The 18,207-nt window shown below is 36.0% G+C and overlaps 1 protein-coding gene across 1 annotated transcript in view; it reads right to left on the bottom strand.

The window, feature by feature from the left end:
- The window catches only part of SPAG16 (sperm associated antigen 16), a 563,299-nt gene that overhangs the window by 519,866 nt on the left and 25,226 nt on the right, over window positions 1–18,207 (bottom strand). The window contains exons 6-10 of the mRNA XM_084891337.1: window positions 13,541–13,648; window positions 11,288–11,405; window positions 7,772–7,960; window positions 4,557–4,623; window positions 3,139–3,248 (exon numbers count right to left, since the gene is read on the bottom strand). Coding sequence (XP_084747463.1) covers window positions 3,139–3,248; window positions 4,557–4,623; window positions 7,772–7,960; window positions 11,288–11,405; window positions 13,541–13,648 — 592 coding nt within the window. The remainder of the gene's footprint in view (window positions 1–3,138; window positions 3,249–4,556; window positions 4,624–7,771; window positions 7,961–11,287; window positions 11,406–13,540; window positions 13,649–18,207) is intronic.

The raw sequence follows: 18,207 nt of genomic DNA, 5'->3' as shown, positions 1-18,207 counted from the left end.
ATTGCAGGAGTATTCACAACATCCAAGATATGGAAATAACAGGAATGGAATATTATTCAGCCATGAGTAAGGACACGTGCTCTTTAAAACAACATAAGTGGCCCTTTGGACATGATGCTCAATGAAATCAGATAAAGAAAAATAGTGTATGACACACTTATATGTGGAATGTAAAAACAAATCCAAACTTATAGAAATAGACAGGAGGTTGGTGGTTGCCAGGGGCAGAGGTGTGGAGAATCGGGGAGATGTGGTCAAAGTGTACACACTTGCAGGAAAAGGAAAATAAAATTGGTAAAAATGGTAATCCAGTAAAGGGAGGGAGAATTCACTATATTCTTCACTCCTTCTTTGGTAAGGCCTGAATTTTTCTATTATGTTGTAGGTATTAAATATTTTAATGCAACACCAATAAAAATGTATATAGTATGCAGAAATATGTAATGTACTTGTCCAATACTTGAGTAGCTTTTTGTTAGATTGTGTTACTAATGGAAAGTCTTACAAGCCACAGCACTTAGGGAATGAATGGAGAAATCATCTCTAAGTATGATTTACCACCTGAGAGAATGCAGATGCCATTAGGAGATGAAAATGCTGCCGATGACAATCGCTGTCATCACACCTAAATCCTTACCGGCTGTTACGTCTATTGTTCTGAGCGCTCTATTTGCTACCTGCACTGCTAATCTCCGTGGAGATAAACACAAATTACCCAAACAAGAACAAGCACTACTTATTGACAGCAGCAGTCATCCCAACAGCTCTGCTTGCTTCTGGCTGAGACTCCAATCAAAGGCAGGTGGGGGAGTGGGGAAGGGTATGGAGGTGAAAAGGAAAGGTCCGCCCTGATGGGAAGCTGCTGGCATGGTGAAGCTGGGAAGGAGCTGACTAGAAGAGGGGATCTAGCAAAGATACCATAAATTAGTAGGAACAATAACAGATAATCCACAAGTCAATAGGAACAACAGTGATAGTAAAATACTAAAATGAATATCACCAAAAAAGATCATCAAAGCCTTAGTGTAACCCAAAAGCATTTAGCCTGCATTTTGTTCAGATATTATATAGCCTCAGCCAGTTTGGCTAAGTGGATAGAGCATCGGCCTGCCAACCAAAGGGTCCTAGGTTCCATTCTGGACAAGGGCATATACCTTGGTTGCAGGCTCCTCCCTGGCCCTGACCTTGGTCAGGGTCTCATCCTGGAGGCAACAAGCCAATGTGTTTCCTTCACATCCATGTTTCTCTCTGTCCTTCTCTCTCTCTCTTTTCCACTCTCTCTAAAAATCAATGGAAAAATATCCTCCAGTGAGGATTAACAACAGCAACAATAAACAGATATTATATACAATACTGAATTCCAATGCATACCATTTAGAAGGAAAGTGTTATTGATACTAGCTAAGTAAATGATTTATTATATTATATTATATTATATTATATTATAGTATTTGAATTCATAACACTTGGTTGTTTTACAGAACTATGGCTAAAATATATTACAATGTAAATGTGTTCATCTTTAAATGAATGCCTGATATTTTAGAACTCGAAGAAAACAACTACTTTATGAAGAAAATTCATTACCTCAGTTAGATATTTATGCAATTTTCTTAAGAAGAAACTAAAACCCCTCCCAGGGTTTTCTTTCTTCCTCATTTTTTATCTCTCTGCCCAGACATTTTTAATGCCAATTTTTCTGCAATCATTACACAAAAAAAATTAACTATCGGCCTGATTGCAAGGCAAAGGAACTCATTATAAGGAGATTCTTTTTAATATGGATGTGTTTTTTCTTTATTGATTTCAGAGAGAGGAAGGGAGAGGAAGGGAACATCAATGAGAGAGAATCATTGATTGGCTGTCTCCCTCATGCTCCATACCTGCGACTGAGCACCCAACCTAAGTATGTGCCCTGACCCTGAATCTCACTGTGACCTCCTGGTTAATAGATGGACTCTTAACCACTGAGCTACACTGGCTAGGCTATAGGAAGATTCTTAAATGAGATGTAATTCTTTCCATTCTACTTTTAAAGTAGACTAAGAAAATCTGAAGTCATACTAACCTATATAATAAAAGCCTAATATTCTAAGTGGTCATCTGGTCAACCGTTCAACCAATCAAAGTGTAATATGCTGATGATATGCTAAGGCCACTTAACTGCTCGCTATGATGTGCACTGATCACCATGGGGCAGTCAACTGGTTAACCAGTTGTTATAATGTGAACTAACCACCAGGGGGGCAGATGCTCTGACCAATAGGTGAGCTTTCTGCTGGGGTCCAGCTGATCTGGGCTGAGCAAGACCAGCCAGACACACTCTGGATCCCTCCCAAGGCTCCTCCTCAGCTCGCCAACCTTCCACATCCCTCCTGCATCTCTCCCCAGCCCTGATCGTGCACTGGTGGGTCCTTTGGCCTGGCCTGTACCCTCTCGCAATCTGGAACCCCTCGGGGGATGTCAGAGAGAAAGTTTTGGTGTGACGGTGGAATGACCAGTAACTAGGATGCACACAGACCCACAGGGAACAGAAGCTCAATGCAGCAGCTGCCTCCTGGTGGTCAGTGCACTCCCACAGGAGCTCACAGCTGATGAGCGCAGCCATGGTGGCAGGAGCCTCCCCATCTTCACTGCAGCACTAAGAATGTCCAACCGTCAGCTTAGGTCACTCCCAATGGGGAGTGGGCCTAAGCCAGCAGTCGGACATCCCTCAAGGGCTCCTGGACTACAAGAGGGTGCAGGCTGGGCTGAAGGACCACCCCCAAGTGACACATTTCATGCACTGGGCCTCTAGTGAAAAAATAAATAAGGAATGACCCAGGATTTATTTTGTTTAGAGAGAGGTGATTTTAAGCAGAAAAGAATGAGCAGGTGAGCAGACACGGTCATGCTTCAGTTGGAATCCATGGCAGAGTGGTTCACTGAGCCATCCCTGCCACTAAACCATGGGTGTCCCCCAATTAACTAGTTCCATAATGTCAGAGGACATCCATTTTCTATCCCTACACCAAGGGGCTCAAAGTATATAAGCTCTAAACTCCTTTTCCAGTAAAATAATGATAACCCTATGAGTTGGTGGACCTGAAGACCTGAGGGTCAAGAATAAATGAGTGGAAACAAAAATAAACACCATACCTTTCTGCGCTCTTTCGTCTTGAGTTTACTTTTGTATTGTTCCCTAGCTTCACGAAGTGCTCTCTGAGTAGGACCTTCTGATGCAAATTCCTTTTTATAGCCAGGAATACCTACGAGATAGCACATTTGTCATTAATACGCATGCTGCTTTTCTGTAAGAAATACAACAAAAATATGCAAGTCAAAGTCATGACACATTTTTTAAACTAACAATACTGATGCCATACTAAAATGTCATCAGTGAAGTCTCAAATTTGTTTACCAAAAATGCAGGTTGGTATTCCTGTAAGGCTAATAAAATGGCATGGCAAGCCAGCTAGAAAGCATTATATCCAAATTCCTGTTATCATTATATCCAAATTCCTGTTATCATGAGGTTCCATGTGCTTATGGACAAAGTCGAAGAGTGTCAAAGGAGAGAATGGTAAACAACAACAAAATTTCACAAATGGGACTAAATAATAATAAGGCATTTAAAAAAGAAGAATGTATTAATAAAATATTATTCTCTATGCTTCTAGATGTTGAAGAAAACCGAAAGAAAAACACAGGATAATATTCCAATATAATCATAAAATTGGTCTCCAAACTCTTGGACATAAAGAACATTGCTAATGAAATCATCTGAGGTAAAACCAAAAGTGAGAGTAAAAACCTTTCCTTTTCACATAGTTTCCCCCTGTATTTCCAAACAACAAGCTGATTTTAAATAAATAATAAAGTTAGCAACCTACTTTGATTAGTCAAATATCAGGGCCTGTTTAAAATTCTTTGATAATTTCACTCCAAATGAGTTCAATATTTGTCCTATTGTCTAAATTTGAATTAAATAAAAATTAATTTGTCTTTTTCCCAAAGTTCAGCATAATGGCAATTAATTGTTCCTTAACTACAGAATGAATCCAATTTTAATCTGAAGAACTTCTATTGCCCAAAGCAAATGGATAGATAGATGACAGAAAGAAAACAAATTGATAAAATATTTTAAAAATTAAACTAAGCCCCAGATGGGGTGGCACTGAAAGGTCTCAGGTTGCACTGCCCATCAGGATCAGAGCACATACCCAGAATGCAGGTCGGTTGGTCTCTCTCTCTCTCTCTCTCTCTCTCTCTCTCTCTCTCTCTCTCTCTGTGTGTGTGTGTGTGTGTGTGTGTGTGTGTGTGTGTATGTGTGTATGTGTGTCCTTTCCTCTCTGTCTAAAATCAATAAAAACATTTCCTCTAATTAGGATTTAAAAATAAAGGAAACTGAGTGAAAGGAGAGGGAGGGTGTTAAATTTATGAAAATTATTGCAAAGGCCAGCAGGCTTTACATGAGGAACAACCACTTGACCAATAAACCCAACATCTTTTCCAGTTATAATCCCTGGATTAACAAGGTTCCAAGCGGATCAGGCAAAGAGAGTGATGACAGTTACTGACATAGTCAAATGCTGACACCAGAAGCTGAGAAAAGTTATTGCAAAGGTATTGCAAGTCTCTTGTCTAAAATCAGAGTGCATGTTTACGAGCACCAAGAAAGTTATTCAGTACAGGATTTAAGAAGGTAATTTTATTCATAATTAGAATCATTCAACTAAAAGAATCTATTTCTTCACGTCGGGTAGGAACTTATTCCCTTTGATCAAAAGCCACTTCAAAAATATCACAGATCAAAATATAATTACAAACTTGATCTTCCAAATAACTTATAAATGTCAGCTTAGTAAAACATGAAATGTGTTCCATTTTTAATTAAATTAAATACCAGGAGATAATTTTATAAAGGAGTTATCTGCAAACCATTAGTTTTTTTGATAGAGATATCAAGAATAAACATGTAAAATCATAAACTATTAGAGCAGAATATAGCCTTAGAGATTAGCACCAATCAAGTGTACAAAGTTCCTCAACCTTTAAGCCATTTTTATATCCTTTTTCAGAATTTTTGTGAGTTAAAGCTTCTAGATTACAATAGTTTCATATTAATCTTTCAGATTTACCTCTAATTATATAATTAATATAATCTTAATATATACTTAAAAGTGATCTACATGTAAAATGAATAATTGTTTGATTTAAACAGGCATAATATTCAAATAGAGTAAGCACACAAAGAAAATTATGTCAACATTTTTGTGTATCATCCAATCATTTTTCTATACATATATTTAAGACATGCCCTCATACTATATCAATGTTCCTTATTTCTTAACATTCTATTAACATAATAAATGAGCATTTTCTTATGCATGATTTTTAAGACTTTCTAGTATTGTATGACCAGCTATATTTAGGCATTCACTTGTGTGTGAAGAATAAGATTGCTTGTATTGTTTTGTTACTATAGATATGACTATAATAAACATCCTTGTGTAGATTAGTCTCTTTAGGCATCACTGAACATAGCTGATATTGCTGTAACATAAAATCTTAGGAAAGGAACTACTGAACCAAGGCTAAGAAAAACATTTGAAATATAATAATGCTACATATTTCTTTTAAGCATTAATTAATTAGAGAATATAATGAATACTCATCTGGAAATAACAGGATGTTATTTTTATTAAGAAAATTCACCATTTCAAAGTCTTTCTATTATTTAGAGTTTCCCATCATTCTTTTTTAAATCAACTTCTTTGAAGTTTAGTTTATATATATAATAAAATGCATATTTTTAAAGTATAGAGTTGGAAAGTTTTATCAAAGATAAGTAGGCATATAACCACCATCCAACTCAAGATATAGAACATTTGTACCACCCCAAAATTATTTTATCTTATACAAGCCTAATAAATACTATCTAATTTTATGTCATTTTTTAATGAAAATTAAGAAAAGAAAAATATAATCTTTATATTAACCATAATTTAACATTTCTAAATCTCAATATTCAATTCGGTAGATCTCCATTTTCTTCTTTTTTTTTTTTCTTTCAGCCCAAAGAAAATCCTTTAGTATTTACTGTATTTCAAAATGGCTTGCAACAAAATCTCTCAGCTTTCATTTATATTCAAATGTTTACTCTTCACCCTAATATTAGAAGAACATTTTTGTTGTATATAAAATTCTGGATTAAGTTTTTGTCACGTTTTATTTTATTTATTTATTTTTAACCTTCCCCCGAGGATATTTTCCCATTGATTTTGAGAGAGAGTGGAAGAGAAAGGGAAAGACAGAGAGAAACATATCAATTGGTTGCCTCCTTCAAGGCTCCAGGAAGCCTGCAACCAAGGTATGTGCCTTTGATGGGACTGGGGCCGGGACCCTTAGGTCCGCAGCCCAATGCTCTATCCACTTAGCCAAACAGACTAGGACAAAAATTTGCCACATTTTAATGATGTCATTTCATTGTTCCTAGCTACCATGATTTCTCATGTGAAATCAGCCTTTATTTGTATTATTGTTTTCCTTTATGTAATACTAGAGGTCTGGAGCACGAAATTCATGCAAGGGACCTGGCCCTCTCAGCCCTGGGTTCATCTGGAAGGCAGATCAGTATAATTAGCACAGTAAGCTTTTATTACTATAGATGTCTTTTCTCGCTTGTTAAAATTTTCTGTTTAAATATTCTTATACCCCATTCTCATTCTTTCCTCCTTTGGGACTCTAATTATATATATATATATATATATATATATATATATATATATATATATATATATATATATATATATATATTTAACATATATATATTTAACATATATATATATTTAACATATATATATGTTAAATAGATAAATTTTATTTCTTTTTTCTTCTATTTCTTCTTTAGAACAGATTATTTGATCTCTTAAAATTCACTGGCATTTCTGTAATCTGCAATCTGTTGATAAATATAAAATTTTCTTTGTAGATAACTATCTTTCTCAGTACTAGAATTTCTATTTCCTTTTTTTTTGTTTCCATTTGTCTGCCAAGATTCCCTATCTCTTCACTTATTGATGTCATATTTTCCTGTAAGTCCTTGATCATGTTCTAAATAGCCTCTTTAATATTTTTATTTGCTAAATTTAACACCTGAGCTGTATCAGTGTAGGTTTCCATTTACTGCTCTTTTTCTTAATTGTTGCTCATATTTTCATGTTTCTACAACATGACTAGAACATTTTAATTAAATAAGGAGAAATATATATGAGAGGTCATAAAGAATCTGAACAACTTGTCTTCCTCTGAAAGGTACTGATTATTTTTTCTAGCACACAGTTTCACTTTTTGGTCCCCTTGTATTTCAAGGCTTGATTTTAGGCTGTGTGTAGTAGATTCATGGGAAGCGCTAAATATTGTCCAAGATTGTCTAACTTGGCAAGATTCAAACTCTAATCTCCATTTCTTCTCGGGACTTGATGTAAGCTTTGTTTTTTGTTTTGTTTTGTTTTGTTTTGTTTTTATTTTAGAGGATGGGTACAGGATGCTGAATGCTAATACCAGGGTACAGGGTGTTAAAGAAGTCTCTCCATCCAGGCGTGGCTAGAACTCCAAGTCTCCCGTTATTGCTTGACCTCTAGAATCTCTGGTCTCCTTTTTCTCCTATAGGAGCTTCTCTCTTTGAATAAGTCTCAGTAAGTCTTGCATGTGGAGTCCAGACATCAACTAAGGATTTGTAGTAAAGTCCTTCGCAAACGGGGCCCTGCTCACTGCAGCACCCTCTTACCTGGTGCCCTTTCCCACGTGTTCTGTTGCTATCACAACTTGCCTTTTCAGTTCCTGCAGACCTGCTGCGCCCTCCTTGACTTCGATCTCCATGGAGCTTATTTGGAAAATTTCCCAGGCACAAAGGCATGTGGATGATGGAGCTCGACTTACACATCTGCCTTCTGTCACTGGCCTTCTGTGACTTGTGCTATTTTCCAATGGATAAACATCATTGCCTCATATGTACAATGAGTGGCCAGATTATTATGATCTCTGAACGCATGATAATCTGGCCACTCAGTGTATATCCTATATAATAAAAGGCTAATATGCAAAGTGTCCCATCAACCAGGACTTCAACCAGCAGGCAGGCCAGCCAACTGCCAATGTCCCCTCTCCCTGACCAGACTGGCTGATCCCCACCCATGCACAAATTCATGCACTCATATACTGAGTGGCCAGATTATTATGCATTGAGATCATAATAATCTGGCTGCTCAGTGGATCTATGTAGAAGGGAAATCTTGCAAATCTTTATGTCAAGGGACCAGAAGATAGTGGACCCCAGCCTCTGGCTAGTAAGTCCTCTGCTTCTTTCTAACTACCCACAATGCAGTTCTTATACATGGAAAAACTTTATTTTAAAATCCCAACTCTGTGGCCAGTCTACACTGAGTGGCCAGATTATGATGCATTCAGAGATCATAATAATCTGGCCACTCAGGGTATAGTATAGTTTTAGAGCTTTGGGGGAGAAGACTAATGTGGTACTAGATACTCTCTCACACCCAGAAATCCTCCCATTTAGGTTACTCATATTTTTCTCTAAAACTAACCTATATAGATTCACATCAATACTTCTTTGTCTTTTCATAAACATTTTCATTTATACAATAGTTACCACACCATTTATTCACTTTTAAATATCTCTAGGATTTTGAGCTATGGTAAAGTTGTGACATCACCAATCAATATTAAAATATAGTTTTATCACATTATACTTTTACCTCTAACTTTAGTATCTTGGTAACCATTCCATGGGTCCATACTCTTTGATGATGATTGATATGCAGAAATCTAAAATAATAATAATAATAATAATAATAATCCAAAAATATGCAAAATAGTTTAAAAGTGCAATGTTTAAGTATTGATTGTAAAATATAAAAAATTAATCTCTCTTGTATTAAGTCTTATGTATTTAAAATTTTAAACATAAATGGCAACAAAAGAAAAATGTAATATAAAATTTAAATTAAATTCCACAGGAAATTATTAAGTACCTATTATAGTTAAGCATTTGAAACATTTATTTTATTATTTTCTAAATAATATGTTTATGAGGATATGTTTTTATTGATTTTTTTACAGTGAGGAAAGGGCAGAGAGAGAAAAAAACATCAATTGGTTGCCTCCCACATATACCAGGATCAGGGATCAAACCCACAACCTAGAAACATGAACTGACATGGAATAAACTCCCAACCTTTTGGTGTACAGGATGATGCTCCAATAAACTGAGCCACCCAGCTAAGGGCTGAAACATTTATTTTGCAGCATAGTCTCCTGAATTAAGAATATTCATTCCACATTCTGAATAATAATTAATATTCAGTTCTCTACTTTAAGAGACACCTCCCTCTGTTGAAACTGCTTCACAACAACTTAATTTATTTATGTTCATAAAACATGAGGTAGGTATTAGTTGGGGAATAAAAGATGAAGAGATTGTTATTATTCCTAAAACTCTTAGCTAGTTTTCCACCCATAGAGATTCCTTGTTTTATTGAATGTATTACAATTAAGAATATTAGTTTGGTGGCATGCCATTTCCCTATAGTTCCTGAACAATAGACTTAAATGTAAAAATCAACCTTAAAAAGATTTAAAAAACAATAATAATTTTAAAAATGCCCTAACTAGTTTGGCTCAGTGGATAGAGTGTCAACCTGCGAAGTGAATGGTCCCAGGTTCAATTCCAGTCAAGGGCATGAACCAGAGTCGGCTGTGGCACATTCCCAGTAGGAAATGTGCAGGAGGAAGCTGAATTGATGTTTCTACCTTTCAATCCCTCTCCCTCTCCCTTCTTCTCTGTAAAAGAAAAATCAATAAAATATATTTTTTAAAAGATGAAAAAGTATCTCATCCCTCATTGCATATGATTACATACACAAACACAAAATACCTTATGTTTAGTTACATACAGATTTACACATTCTTTTCTACTTCCACTGAGTAGCTACATTTCTTTATTGATAGGAAATAGCAGATAATAAATTGTAACATTTTATTAGTGTTCATGAAATGCTTTTAAAAAAGGAGTGAAAATTTTTTATCTATTCTTGGATGCAAAATATATTATAAAACTTTTAAATGCACCTCTTATTTAAAAGTGTGAAATTTACACAAAAGTTGCAAATATAGTACAGATAGTTCCTGTATTCCTGCAGCCCATCTCCCTCCATCACATCATGTGTTACTGTGGCATATTTTTCATAAGTAATGAACTAATATTGGTACATTTTATTAACACAAATCCATATTTTATTCTAATTTCATTATGTTTTCCTAATAAACTTTTTCTTTTTCAGGATCCCCTCCACAGTACTACCTTATAGTTAGCCATCGTGTCTTGAGGAATACTGGCCAGGCACTGCTTTGCAAATGTCCATAAATTTTGGTTTTTCTGGTGTTTTCTCATGTTGAGTGGATTTATGAGTTTGAGGAGGAACACCGCGGAGTAGAAATGCTATTATCAGCACATCACATCAAGGGCACATGCTATAAACATGATGACACTAACTTTGATCACCTTTCTGCAGTTGAACTTGCCAGGTTTCTCCACTGTACAATTACATTTTCACTGTTCTTTTGGAAGCAAGTCAGTAAGTGTAGCCAACACTTAACTGCTTAGGGGTTAAGCTCCACCTCCTTGGGAGAAAGATTATCTACATATGTTACTTAGAATTCTTCTTTGAAGAGCTATTTTCTCCTCCCATCTTTCATTTATTTATAGAATTGCTAGAGGCCCGGTGCACGAAATTTGTGCAAGAGTAGGCCTTCCATCCCCTGGCTGCTGGCTCTGGCTCCCCTCCAGCTGCTAGCACCCGGGACCCAAGCCTCCCTCCATCCACAGCAGGCACCTGGGACTCGGGCTTCCCTCACAGCCCGGCTTTGTAGGGAGGTTGCCCAGAAGGACGCCCGGAAGGATGCCTGGTCTAATTGGCATATCACACTTTTATTATTATAGATGAACATTTATTTTATACTTTGAGTTTTTTCTCTAACTCTAATAATTTCCTGTAAAATTTTGCTTTAATTCAATAATATTTAATTTAATAAAAAAAAAAAACCTTTACAGGTTTAAAATAGATTAAATATGTTTCTGAATGTTTCCAAATGAATCTTTATTATCATATGACAGCTGGTGGATATTTTTTATACTTATCTCAGGAATAAAACATTCTTTTGAATTTTGTCATAAACAAATAAATAGGTAAAAATCATTGTGAGGTACCTTTGACAGTCTTTTTACCTGCTCAATGGCTTTGTCTCTCTCCATGGTGGTGAGCATTTTCTGCCGCAGTAAATTGTGGTGCTTGTCAAGTAGCACTCTGATGGTGGGTTCATACGATGCATAATGTAACCTCAACCTGGGAAAAGGAAAGGGCACCTTAGAGGGTAATTCCGCTAAATCGGTGATTTCTATTTAACATCGGAACGTTTCCTTGGCATTGGAATAAAAATGAATAACCATGTAAAGGTCAGCATAACAGAACCGAGAAGAGCAAGCAGCATTAGACGGCCTACAACTTCCCTGCCTCCGGACTGGGAGCTGGGAAGTCGCCTTTCCAGGTATTCAAACACACACTAAGAAAATCACTGCCATTCACAGACAGAGAGGAAAACTGTGTGCCTGTAATCCAGAACAACTTTCAGAAAGACAATGGTTATCAGCAATAGATGACTGAACAGAAAGAGTGTCATTTCATTCACATCAAAATAAAGGGTGGTCGTGAGAACAAGTTTGATTAACCTCATATTAAGGAAATTAAATATAAAAATATATTTATTATCTCACAGAAAAAACACACTCAGCTTATGATAGAAACACCTCTAAGAATCTGTTTTGTTTGAAAATGATTCTAAAATACTTTACTTTTTTTTATTGAATTGTAATTTACATGCAATAAAATATACAGATCTTTACTGTTACAGTTTAGAGTTTTCATAACTATGCATGTCTAAATAGTCCACCTTGTCACTAAGTTATAGAGCATTTTAACGTCTCAGGAGATGCTAGACTTTCATGTATTTGGGACACATCAGAATATGTTCTCTTTGGAAACTGGCTCCTTTCACTCAATACAGCAACCAATATGTGTGTTTGTTGATTTTTTTTTTCTTATGTTTGTCCCATTGTAAGTTTATTGGTTACATTTTTATTTATATTATTTCTTTTGTTTTTCCCTCTTCGCATTTAATTTGGTCTTTTGAGCTTCTAAGTTCAAGATTAGATCACTGGTTTGAAATTTTCTTCTTTTCTAATCTAAGCATTGATCACTTTCACCTGGATTCATCCCAAAAATTTTAAAATGCTACATTTCCAATCAGTCAGTTCGAAACATTTTCCCATTTCCTTCTTTGACTCATGTCTTATTCAGAATGATTCTACTAAATTTCCAGGTAACTGGGAATTCTCCACAGAGCTTTGTGTCATCATTTTTTTAAATTTAATTTGGTCCAAATATTTTGCATGACATCGATTAACACACAGATTTTCTTTTTTATGGCTCAGCATATGACCTATTTTGGTGAACATTCCATGTGAACTTGAAAAACCAAGAATTCAAAAAGGTCAATTATGCTCAATTAACTTGTCTTCTTCTATAGACTTAGAGAATGTTTGCCTATTTTTCTACTAATTGCTAAAAGATTAGTGTGAAAAATCTTCAAATGTAAATGTGGAAATATTTATACTTCCTTTCTGTTTTATCAGGTTTTGCTCCATATATTCTGAAACTCTTATATCAGATTCATGCATGTTGACCTTTCCTGATGAATTGACTCTTTTTATCAACAGGAAATTACATATTTTTCTCTAGCAGTTAGGATGGCCCTGAGGATCTTAGTCTGTGGCTCCTTTTCCCAGGCCCCATGGGCTTGCAGAGGTGGCCCTTCTTCCCTAGAAAATGCTGCTTCAGAAATCTCTTCATCGCAAGGTAAGAGATGGCTCTGGAATTACTCCTCTTCCCTCCTCTCCTGACTGCCAGGCCAATGGTCTGACAAGGGAAGAAAGATACTATACCTCCAACTGCTCCAAGAATTACTCACCATATACTAACAGGAACCAGAAGAGTGCCCCAAAGATTGGACTTTGAGGAACTTGATAAAAAGGGCTATAAACTAGGACTGGTCAAATAAAAATTCATTGACCTTGAACCAGTTTCTTTAAGACACTGAATTTTCCAAGTACTGGAGCAAGAACACCAACAAAGGAGGCGAAATCACTCCTGGAGTAGCTCTTAGAAACTTAGAAAAAGTGAGAGCCGAACCTCAGCAACATGGAAATGCCTGAGCTGCCCTTGCAGAGGGCAGAGGCAGGACAGCAAGAGCCTAAACTTGCTCGTCTTTGAGCATCAGATGCATAGTCTAGTTATGGCGCACAGAGTATGCCAAATAAATGTTGAATAAATAACTTCACATGAAACCTTCTGCCATAACCAAGCTGTTTAACACTAATTAAACACCTCTTTAATAAATACGCCAACAAATATTAGCAGCTTACCCTTTGAGCTCATTAATTAATTTGTTTTTTTCTTGGATTATTCGCTTGTGATGCATTCGATGAAAATCACGTTCTTTCTGAGTTTTCAGAAGATCTTCTCTAGCCTTGCTGAAAAAATAATAATAACTTTAAAGATCTTTGCTAGTTCCTTTCTAAAAAAAAAAAAAAAAAAAAAAAAAAAAAAAAAAGTTATTTAGCTGTAAGTTAAAATCCACTATTGAACAATTCCAAAGAACATTGAAAAACAAAGATTCCATTATAATTCTCATTGAAGAATCCCAATCAACATACTGTATATTGAGATGGGGGATGAATGGGTCAAAACCTGTACTTTCATAAATAGCATTCATTCACATTTTATTGAAGTAAAGAAAAATGAAAGACATGCTGCTGCCAAAATAACTTATAATCCACCTACTTCCAAAAAGAATTTATTTATAAAATTGAAATATAGGCAAAACAGAGTAATTCCAAATAATCACAAGATAATGGCTTTACAAAATGTAAGACTTCTGAACTTGTTTAAATACATAGTTAAAAGAGAATGCACTGAGTTACTTAGTTCTGATAATTGTGAAAAAGAAAGCAGACACAAGATTTGTTTTTCTGGTAATGCATATGAGAAATACACACCACCTGCAGATCAAATTACTAGCATTATTGGTAATTTGATGAGAAAGGTCTTCAAATTCAGAAGTGTAATATAGAAGCATTCTTCAAATAGATGTATATTCTGCAAATCCCTAGCATAAAGCAAAAATATTAATTTTAAGCCCAAGCTGTCTGCAAAAAATTAATAGAAATATTTTGCCCACCCCCATAATATTGGTTTCAATATAAAAAACACAAAATATAATTTGTAATGAAAAAGTAATTGTCTAGCAGTCTCAGTCAAATGTCAAAGTGCCACTGCGTAGAAACTCTCGTGTTCTGAAAAGAGATAAGCTGAATTAGAGTGCTGACATCTCACAGGACGATCGGAAAGGAATAAATCTGCTTCTCGGGATCACAGTATTTCAAAACACAGGTTCACATCGAAGAAATGCACGCAAGCAGATTTCTGCTTTAGGAGTGATGTCCCAGTAATCGCTGACTAGCAGGGACTGCGATGCTGCCAGGTAAGAGGGAAGAGGTTAGGTGTCCAGGCGGCTTGATCAAGTCACACGTGGCATATGGCCCCAGTGTCCTGTCTGTTCTTTCAAGTGTCCTTCATTGAGAGTCCCCTCCCCCTCCTCCTTTCAGGGAGGATGACCTGTATCATTTTTTTACTACCATTATGCAATGTTTACTGCATAAAAATAAACAATATGTCACAGTACTCATGGCTCCCTTCCACCATCTACCCTCCATTTCCATGCCCATAGCTTGAAAGTGCTCCAAAATATTCATTAAAATATTTAGTCTTGAAAAAAAAATCATCTGAGGAGTATGCCAATGATAGGTGAACAAATGATGTCTTCTTTCCAGATTTTACCCTCCGTGTGTGTGAATGAAGATGGACCAAAGAAAGAGAGAACCCCTCTGCCACCACCACGAGGCTGATGAGTCGGCATGAAGAGGAGGAGAGAGCGCCATTTAAGTTCAGTGACTGGGAAAGGCAAGTGGCTGTGTTGACATTCAGTTGTGTAAACAGAAGAATAACACCTGAATTCCCCCTCATTTAGAAGAAAGCATGTAAAGTGGCTTATGTTCTGTCTAGCACATCGAAAATGCTCAGGGAATGTTACTGTGATCATGTGATCACCATCATATTACTGTTACTACTGGACATAGTAGAAAAGATATATTCCAGTCCTCTAACAACTAGGCTTAGCTACCTAAAATAGGGGGCATCCTAGTAGGTAAGTTTCCTCTACTTCACAAAAAAATATCAAAATTAATCATCATTATAAAGCTATCTTTTTAAAGAATTTAAACTTTTATGGACATCTATTTTACATCTACTAAGACTGCCTTACTTTCAACAACTTGATAAATTAAATAAATAAACTTATGTTTTATTTATCTTATCTGAAATGTAAAGCCATAATAGGATTAAAAAAAGAAATACAGGTAGGGCAAAAGTAGGTTTACAGTCGTTTGCTTGAAAAACAAGATAATAATTAATTAATGATACAAGCATATACTATTTCGCATACCCACAACTATAAAGCTCCTTTTGCTTTGCCCTGCCCTGCATGCAGAAAAATAATGCTGCAAAGTTTCTTCAGCAGGACCACAAATGTGCAGCATGGCATCAACTCACTTTTTAAATACACATTACAGGCCTATTTGTACTCATCCAAGAAAGGAAAGCATAGGAATTGATTGAAGTATTAGACCTTAAAGTTTTTCTGACCATTAAATTGGTTTTCTGGGACTTGCGTTCTGTTTGCACAAATGAAGTCTCCTCAGTCAAACAATTTAAATTCATTTCATGGTGATGCCTTTCCTATTATGACCTCCCCGTGGCCCGTCTGCTTAATAAAAGGAAAATGAAAGCAGTTCTAAAAATATTCATAAAACACTGATAAGCAATTAATAATTCAAACTATTAGGAATTTTCTAATTATATTAGCAGAGCATGTTTGTGTTAAAAATAAACTTTCACTAAGACAGAAAGCAAACATGGAGATTGTATTTTGAGTGTACTGAGTAAGAGTTCTTCAGTGAAACATTCCACTTAGATTTGTGTATCACAAACAACACTCTTGTGCATGCTGCTTCTCTTAAGGAGATGGCAGAATGACCATTTACTAATGATTTCCCCATTTCAGCAAACCAGCATCTCAAAATCCACTGTGAAAGTATAAAATATAAAGACACATAGTATCCTGCTATAAAAACCTTGCCCTCAAAACTCCACATTTCCACATGGGAATGTGATTTAATACTGTACTCTATTTTTCTGGGGTTTTTTTTTAATTTTCTTTATTGATTAAGGTGTTACATATGTGTTCTTATCCCCCATCCCTGCTCATTCCCTCACTCGCCCCACCCCACCCCCACTCATGCCCTCACCCCCCTGGTGTTCCTGTCCATTGGTTAGGCTTATATGCATGCGTACAAGTCCTTTGGTTGATCTCTCCCCCTACATTCCCTCTGAAGTTTGATGGTCTGATCTATGCTTCTCTCTGTCTCTGAATCTGTTTTTACTCATCAGTTTATGTTGTTCATTATATTCCACAAATGAGTGAGATCATGTGATATTTATCTTTCTCTGACTTATTTCACTTAGCATGATGCTCTCCAGGTTCATCCATGCTGTTGCAAATGGTAAGAGTCCCTTCCTTTTATAGCAGCGTAGTATTAAGAGAATTCCCCAGTAAAATAATTTTATTAGCCTAATAGCTTTAACTATGTATTCTAGAGTAACCATTTAACAATAAGTTTACTGGAGTACTTTGTTATAATAATTTTGCAAAGGGAAGCATATAAACATTTTATTTACCTGCACTAATCAAAGCAAGCCTTCATTGTCAAGTATATGTCACATGTAACAACTTAAGTCAATGCATTTTCCGGGAACAGTATTATAGGATTACCAATTATTTCGTTGTCTTGAGTTGGTTATAAATGAATTAGTTTAACCCACTAAAATCAATATTGAAATAATTTTTTAATAGACAAAATGGAATTCAACCGGATTAGAAGGAAACTTTCACTATATTCTTAACCAAAAAAGATAGGGGTATACCCATGTCTAGAAAATAAAAACTTCCTTAATTTAAGAAGCAATTACTTAAACACTAAAGTAAAAAATTTGGGAGGCCTTATTATTATCTTTATTTTTACAGTAGGTGTTTTTTTCCTGAAAGTCATTGTAAGTAATGGGTCTTTGGAAAAGCTGGGTACACTGACTTTTTATAGACGGGAATTTTATAAGTGAAATTGGGTCCCCTTGATAAAGTACTTAATTTATTTTGTCAAAATTAATTGCAATTTAATTATAATTAACATTTATTGGGTATTTACCATGTGTCAGACATTGTGTTAAACACTTTAAAATGATTCCTTCAAGAATAAGTAAGATTACCCCACTTGCATATGAGAAAAGTGAGTGAAAATATATTCTCATATCAAAAAGTGAGAGCACCATGTATTTGTGTTGCTTTGTCCACAACACCTGATCCTGTATTGATATCTATTCTAAACCCAAGTTTGAGTCAACCAATAGAGAGTTTGATAGTTTCATTATTACTGTATTGTTACCATCTAAATTAATCGGTAAGGCAGTTATTCATGATTAACAATGTTATCCATGTTTCCCTCCCGTCCCTCCATCAGTCTATTGTCCACATAAGAGCCAGCTCCTCAAAACTATCCATTAGCGCGCACTCCACTCAGAGGAAAGAGGACATTCTTTAAAAGGCCTCTACCACTCGCCCCTCGTCCCAGTCACTGTGTCATCCTGCTAACAAGCCACGCGGTCCCCACCTGCTCCCTCTGGAATGCACTTCCTCTTCCCTCTGTCCGGAATGCCCTTTTCCCAAGCTCCCACGTGGCCTCTCTCTCAGCATCTTCCAATATCTGACTGGACTTCTCTCTCCAGCCTATCAAAAACAGCACCCCGCTCACTTCTGTCCCTGATCCCAGCTGAGTTTTCTTCACAACACTTCCCACCACCTGGCACAGGTCTATCTGTTCACATCCACGTGTGCTAGTGGCTGTTTTATTGGGCAGGATAG

Source organism: Pipistrellus hanaki (genome assembly GCF_964339955.1).
Source record: "Pipistrellus hanaki genome assembly, chromosome: 8".
Lineage (NCBI taxonomy): Eukaryota > Metazoa > Chordata > Mammalia > Chiroptera > Vespertilionidae > Pipistrellus > Pipistrellus hanaki.
This window is presented reverse-complemented; position numbering and strand designations above follow the sequence as displayed.